Source organism: Montipora capricornis, chromosome 10 (assembly GCF_036669925.1).
Source record: "Montipora capricornis isolate CH-2021 chromosome 10, ASM3666992v2, whole genome shotgun sequence".
NCBI classification, from domain to species: domain Eukaryota; kingdom Metazoa; phylum Cnidaria; class Anthozoa; order Scleractinia; family Acroporidae; genus Montipora; species Montipora capricornis.
Genome location: NC_090892.1, coordinates 62,296,373 through 62,303,872, shown reverse-complemented (window position 1 = coordinate 62,303,872; position 7,500 = coordinate 62,296,373). Strand labels below are relative to the sequence as shown.

The following is a 7,500-nucleotide window of genomic DNA, read 5'->3' as shown; positions in this document are numbered from 1 at the left end:
AACACGAGTTAGCGGTTAGCGTCTTCGGCACCCGAAAAAAAATCATTTGAAACCTAACACTTCCGGCTCATTTTTGTACACCCCACGCGGGTACAGGTCAAATTCCCCACTCCCTGGGCACAGAAGTTGGTCAAATACCCGGGGTTTGCCCGGGTGGGGGGTGTTGAAGTTTCGATTTGATCGGCGCATTAAGGAGCGATATTTGGGCCATTCAAAGCTCTAAATAATGAACACGGACCATTGAAGTATAAACGTTTAGGGACGTTCGTTCAAAAACTTCTTCTCCATTTATGCTTTAGAGTTAGGGTAGAATCACACGGTAGCCCAAGCTGCTTTGGAAGATGCGCAAACGTACGATTGTTGCATTCCCATACAAGGTCTAATATCATTTTACAATGTTTAAAAGTCAGACCAGTGTCCTAGTGAATTTGGACCCCCGGTACAAATCTTAGCCTGCTCGCAGGCTATACAAATCTCGGATTTAGTCCTCCTTCGCGGATTTGGAGCCCCCATTACAGCTTATGGAACTGTTTTTCGAGGTAGAGTTAGATCTTGGATTGGGGAAACCATAAAGCGCATAACCTTTGCAAAAAAGACCACATCAGTTATTTTGCAGTAAAGGTCTTTATATGTAAAGCATTCTCGTCAGCATTTGGTGAAGTAAATGCCAATTTAACTCCTTTTCGAACAGAAGCGTAAGTCACGCACTAGGAACTCATTGAATTGTCGTGTTAATTTTTTAATAAGCGGAAAAAGCAAAGTGTAACTTAAGCTTCAGTTAAAGTTGTTTAAAGCACGCGAAGTGGCCTTTTCGTAAAGCCTTGTTTCTTTCACAGTTCTTTTTGTTCCATTTGATACTTTGAATGGGCGGCGCTTTCCCAAGGGAGGTGCCACTTTTTGAAATAACACCACTTGGTTTAGACGTTTACTTGACTGCAAGGCCTCAGAAGATTTTCCCTTTTTTATGATCAAACTTTTCCAGTTATGAATTCTCGTATTCATTTTCAATAAAGAGAAAGAGCAAAGTTAGACTTGAGTTTCTGAAAAAGTTTTTTACAACTAAAAACAAAATATGCTGAAATTGCAGTCGGGAATTTGCATAATTACTGTAAGAAATGTTGGATACTGACTTATTTGAACGTCAACGACGTTCACTACAATCTTGATAAAGACGTTTCGACCAAAATCCTTCGGTCATCCTCGGTCTGAATTTGACAAAAAAGCGAGAGCTTCGATCAGTGCGTGTGATCTCTGCGCCAGGCGAGGAACATTATGTAAGTGAAACATAAATGTCAGGGATTTCTATACGTTCATTCCCCGCATTCTGGTCTCTCTTTGAATGCCAAGCCTCCAGGGAAAGTCTCCTGTGATAGTCAGCTGCCTTGTCAACTATAGTGGCATGGTCAAAGTCCATATTATGGCCAAATTGGTTTGCGTGTTGAGCAGTTTTAGAATTGCTGTCGCAAACACGGACAGCTATTCTATGTTCACTAAGCCTTGTTGCCATAATATGCGAAATCGCAATCAAGGCAGTTTACTTTGTAGACTTTACATCGAGACTGAAACAGGGTTGGTTTGTCTTTTGGTCTTAAAAAGATTGTGCCTAAAGTGCTGAGTGGTTTAAAACCAACTTTACCCCGTTGTTGCGTAGCCATCTCGACACTCCTTCTGTTACGCCTTTCACGTACTGAGGACAACAAATGGTGTTGTTACTTCATTTGCAGTGTTGTTATGCACTAGTCAGTGGAAAGCCCCGCACCCCCATACCCGGGGAATAGCGGGGCATTAGACCAGGCCTACCTTCTAAATGAAGAAAATTCCCCGCTATGCGGGGCAATTTCGTACGTCAAAACCAAACTTTTTTCCCCCGCACCCGGGACGATAGAGTACTTCCAAAACTATAAAGCACAATGTTGACCAAAATTAATATACTTTAAGAATTTTTACCTCAAATTAAACTTTGACAAACATGAAAATCAACAATGCAGTCCATTTCTCATAAACCCCAAATAAATCTACCTTGAGTTACAGATTTGGCGTTCCAAACTTTACAATCTCTCCAAAAACAGTAATATTAATCACTGGGTTTAGAACAGCCCTGAAAATGGGAATAAAAATACCAGTTTCCTTGGTGTCAAAACCATTAAGATAACAACGACATAAGTCCAAACATACATTTGACGAGCAGCTTAATCTGACAATATTCTAGTTATTTCCCCTCTATGCATAAGCATACCCAATCTAAAGTACACTCAACCGACTACAACGGTTCACTATCACAACAATTCTCAAACAGCTATACAAATTTCACTAAGGGAATGGCTTATTACCAAAATTTTATGGCCTCATAATCCAGCTACATGTTGCAAATAACCAATAAATTACCCCAAGGTAAGAGAGTAGATACCCTATATGGAACAAGTTCAATCACGTGACCAGCAGCCATATTGGATTACTGAAACAAAGAAAGTATTTGCATACAAATAGAGTACAAATCCCAGAGGATTAGCTTGATACACCTTCATGGCCGCCATTCCTTTGTTCTGGAACACCAACATGGCCGCCGTGACGTTATGTGAAAACACTCTATAGGCCTTACACCCAAGGTAATCCCTCTTACATGGTGCCCAGTTCTTCCGAGGATGTTACTCGCGCGATGCGTGGACTGCCCAAGCGATTTTCTCGAAACCTTCCCCATCCCCTCCCACTCGCGCCATTTTTCGCGCGGCCTTTGCTCCGAAACAGCACGGAAACGCTTGCTACGCAGGCTACGGGTATGGGGGTGCGGGGCTTTCCACTGACTAGTGCATTAGTGTTGGCTCAACTCGGATCGCCCACCTCGGATCGAGCGAAAAACGGTTTTTTCACAAAATTATTCGCCGTTTGTGCCAATTTTACCAAGGTTAGGGCTAAAGATTAGGGCTAGGGTGATTTCTCGAGGCGTTATCATTTTTTCACGTCGATCCAACCGAAGTTGATGTGGTGTGTTGTGTAAGGGATTCATATATTCCATTCCAATTGTATTGCTTAGCGTCCACGCCTTCGAAAGTTGCTGAAATTTTGAAATTTATTGCATCTATTTTTATGTGGACCGTGGAAAAGCAGCGCTCTGCTTTGTTATAAAGGCCATCGCAAGTAAGTGGTGCGGTATTCAGCAGTAAGCTGACCCCACTGGAATGAATTTTGAAAGTTTGCAGGTTGTATTCATGATGCAAAAGTCCATAAAATTGCAATTCTACAGGTGACCCATTCATTTGCTGAAGGTGCAAAAAATTACCGTATTCCAGAGCAAATCTGAAAAAGCATCAAAAGGAGGATATTCTTGAAGAGGAGATCAATAATTATTGGTATGTTGTTGTATATACTTAATGAAAAGGATTGGTTTAAAGCGTAATTAGTCTTTTGTAGATTGCTGGCCCCACTTCTCGATCAAAGGGTGGATAGCGCTATCCCCTGGATAAATCACTATCCACTGGAAGGGCCGTTTATACGAGAGAAAATAAGCCGCGGCTTACGTAAGCTGCGAAAGGAACTATTTGTACGCGTATAAACTCCCCCGCCAGGATAAGCCGTGGCTTGAAAGCTGTGAAAGTAGATTTTGTACCATTTATATGGGGTGTTCGCGGCTTATGTAAGCCGCGGCATATTTTCTCTCGTATAAACGGCCCTAATTTCTCTCGTATAAACGGCCCCATTATTGTTTTCGCTGGTTGATAATTTTAGCCGAAGTATTCGTGGATGATTACATGTAGTTCCTAGGTTGGGTTCTTGTAAACTCTTAACATATTAACATTTAACCAAATACGTAGGTCTAGAAAAACTCTAACCTGGAAATTGAGTCTAAACTAGAAAGTTCATAAGAAACTGAAAATCTTTGGTGAAGAACAGTTTCACCCCTTGGGGCAAGATAATAATACTACTCAGCATGTCTTAATCTGGGTAATAGACCTTTTCGCGGTTTCTGCCGCCATCTTGGTTGGCGGGCAAACGCGGGTTAAATTACAGTGAATGTATGGGATTTTGGCCAAATTCAAACCTCTATAACTCCGCTGCAAAAAGGCAGATTTAAATAACGTTGGTTATTTTATTAACATCATTCACTTGACGGAAAATCAGATCATTGCACCGGGCACAACGCCTGAAAACTGGATATAATGCACTTATCGACCCCGGGGACACCCCTGGGGCACATAGGGGATTAGTAAGGGATTGGTGTATTTTGGTTCTTTCTTCATCCCTCGGGGTGGGGGATTGGAAGGAATTTAGTCTTTATGCGGATACCCACGGGACTATCCCACGAGGTTTGTTGCGTTTGGGCTTCCGGTGTAAAGTTGATTATTATGGGCCCAAAACACGTGCTGTATGAAGAATATCGTGTTTTGCTTTATTTCTGGCTTTTCTCATGGTAATAAATTTTTCACAATGCCAATCTACAAAGCCTGGGGTGCCAACAGAGACAAAAGAAAATCCGTGGTTGCCAACAATTTTGAAGATTTTGTTTTAAAAGGTGAGAGTAGACTGATAATTTACAAGTAGAATTTTATATAGCAAGTCATCAGAGTCGAATCTGAGAGCGAATCAGAAGTCATGATGGCAGAATTTTATGTTTAAATACTTTCTCTTTCGCTTAAGTATACTTTGAACTTTGTGTGGAATTGTTTACTCGAAAAGCAAATCATGCATCATGGGCCATGTGTTAATATAATTTTATCACAAAGGAAAGCCAACAAGATGAGAGAATATATATGTTTTAACTGTTCTACAAAATAAAGGAAATTCAAAACCTTCAAATGTATTTTGTTGTTTATCCATAAACAGTGTTTCAAAAATCATGTTTTACAAATGCCCAGGGGTGGGGACTTTGTAACCCTTGTCTTGCCCGCTACCCACGGGTTTTCACAAAGTTTTGGTTGTATGAAATTTCAATTCCCCGGGGGTTTTGCCGGGGTCGACCCCCGGGAAAGCCGCAGATAAGTGCATAATCCTCTGACTTCGCTTCAAATTTCATGGCAATTTGCATAACTTTGTTTACAAATGTACATATGCAATTTACAAATTTCGTTTTCGGTCGTTATAGCTTGATTCTAATCGTCGTAGTTCACGAAATTAATCTCAATAGAAGTGCTTTTTGAGAGGTAATTTCTCACTATCGACAATCGTCAGACCTTTAAAGGATTTATAATGGTTCAAAGTTGGCAAAATCTCCTTACATTCACTGTAATTTAAAGCTGTGTTTGCCCCCCAACCAATAAGGCATCTGAAACTGTGAAAAGGGCTATTAACGTTGTAGCAACTGTAGTTACTGATAATTTTTTTGGAACAGCTCCTTTTAATACATGTTCAAAGTTGTTTTGGTTATCTTGAACGCTCATTGATGGTGTTAACAACTGTCATGAAATTGACGCCATTCATGTTCTTAACTACACACTGGAGGTCCTCACCTGTTTATTGACAACAAAAACAAATTTTTGGGAAAAAATATTTAGCCATAAATTTTTCTTGCGTAACATTGGTTGTGATAGTCGTTAGAAAGTCATATCACATTTCACCTACTACCCATAAAAGAAAAGAGAACCAAGTCACGCCCTGATCAAAAAAGTCTATGATCTTGACCGCATTGTAATTGTATTTTTTATTTCAAGGTACGTGCACTGTATTGGTTATAAAATTTAATGGATGCTGTGCAGGCCTATTGCCATTGGAGGCACTTACTCACACTTAATGACAGTGTGAGTTCTTGTACTTACTGTACAGAAACCCACAAAAACTTGAATGTTTGCTTGCAATAAAATTAATGTTATTGAAAATACACAAGAAAACAAGCTGAGGATGGAAAGAATGAATAATTATTGCTACCTCATTACCAAAGAGTTCCTGATTAATGAGTCAAATCACATGGCATTAGCCATACTAAAATATGCAAGATTCTTTGATTCTTTCTGGGGTAGCAAGGGGATTTTCAGATTTTTTCATTCTCATGAGCAATTTAAAGATTACCACATGAAAATTGTTCTTATGGACTAAGCTAATATTGACTAAAATAGAAAAATTTTCGTGTATTGTCAGGCTGATTTCCCATGAAAAAGCAACATGAAAGATGATGCAGATAGCTCAAAGGTATCACAGGATTTTTCCGATCTCCAGATCAATGAGATACCATTGGCATCAAGCCAGCAAAGGGAAAACACTTGTTGTTGTTGCGGACTGTTGTCTGGGAGTAACTGGAGAGAAATCAAAGAGTTGTTTACCTTGGCTTGGCCCACAGTGCTCTCCCATTTCCTTTTCCACCTCATCTTCATGATAACCTTGTTTTTCTCTGGACGTCTTGGTGAAGTAGAATTAGCAGCTGGCACTCTAGCAATTTCGTTTATCAATGTCACTGGAACTTCAATGTTCATAGGTTTGGCTTCTGCTGTGGAAACGTTGTGCTCTCAAGCCTTTGGAGCAGGAAATTATCGCTTAGTGGGTGTGGTGCTCCAGAGAGGGGTGTGGATTTTAGGAATATCTTGTATCTTGACTTGGGCATTGTGGGTAAACACAGAACTCGTTTTACTGATGGTACATCAGAAGGAAAATGTAGCAAGGTAAGTACACTATTATAGTAATTGTATTAATTAAAAGTAAAATAATAAACAAAACTGGTAACTTTCTCACTGGTCACTCTAACTTGTATAAAAGTATTGTATTGAGAAGGCAATTTTTACAAGTTAGCTCAAACTAAAAGAATGATAGCCTCAATCTAACCATACCCTCCCCCCTGAAAGAAAAACGGGAGAAGGGAACGTCTGAAAAGCTGGCCCAAATTTTGTTCTGTGACGTCATGCCCTCAGCAAGAAAGTAGGTGATGGTTTCTCATTGGTCATAGTCAATTCTTTTGAGAACACAGGTTGATCAAAATAGCTTTTACCGTTGACTACGCTCACTTTCTCTGCATTGATGATAACACGGAGAAGAATAGTTTGCTCATCTTGCATTGGAGAGTGGCTTTAGCCAGCTAGCCTAGGGCGCTGCAGTGTTCTGAAATCAAAACTTATGTAAGCGATTCCTTAGACTGGAAAACAAGCCAAGCTTTTTTGAAACTTGCTACGTAAAAGCTTCTCATTGATTTTGCTAATTCTTCAAGGTTATGCTGCAAATTTTGCCATTTCTTATGGACAGCATAATTGTATCATTGTTATGGTAAGCGGTTTTCCCTGGCCGTGGGAGGAATGGAAAGGAAACATGGCGGACATCATTTCGAGGGGTGAGTTGGCAAAAACAAGCTGGATTTCTTTAACAAATGGTATATTTTCGAAGCGATAACATGTGGCAGATATCTTCACAGGTTGGCTGGAAAGGGAAAGCAATATTTTCCCATAAACGCAATGTGATTTCACCTTTGAACAGACGAACATTCGTTGGATAATTTCGGTAAATATTTCAGTGAAACAGCTGGTGAAATTTACTTGAACAGCCGGAAAAAATAACTGGTTACCGGCTCTTAACAAGAGCCCTGCTTTG

The 7,500-nt window shown here is 40.1% G+C and overlaps 1 protein-coding gene across 4 annotated transcripts in view; it reads left to right on the top strand.

Annotated features, from left to right (window-relative positions):
• Positions 1–7,500, top strand: part of LOC138018429 (multidrug and toxin extrusion protein 2-like) — a 54,847-nt gene that overhangs the window by 25,459 nt on the left and 21,888 nt on the right. Inside the window, exons 1-3 of one of the 4 annotated variants that reach the window (XM_068865050.1) lie at positions 3,003–3,135; positions 3,242–3,347; positions 6,067–6,584. The exons of the other annotated variants lie outside the window; for them this stretch is intronic. Of the exons in view, the coding sequence (XP_068721151.1) occupies positions 6,091–6,584 (494 nt within the window). The 5' untranslated portion in view covers positions 3,003–3,135; positions 3,242–3,347; positions 6,067–6,090. Of the gene's footprint in view, positions 1–3,002; positions 3,136–3,241; positions 3,348–6,066; positions 6,585–7,500 lie in introns of those variants that run through there. 4 annotated transcript variants of the gene reach the window in all.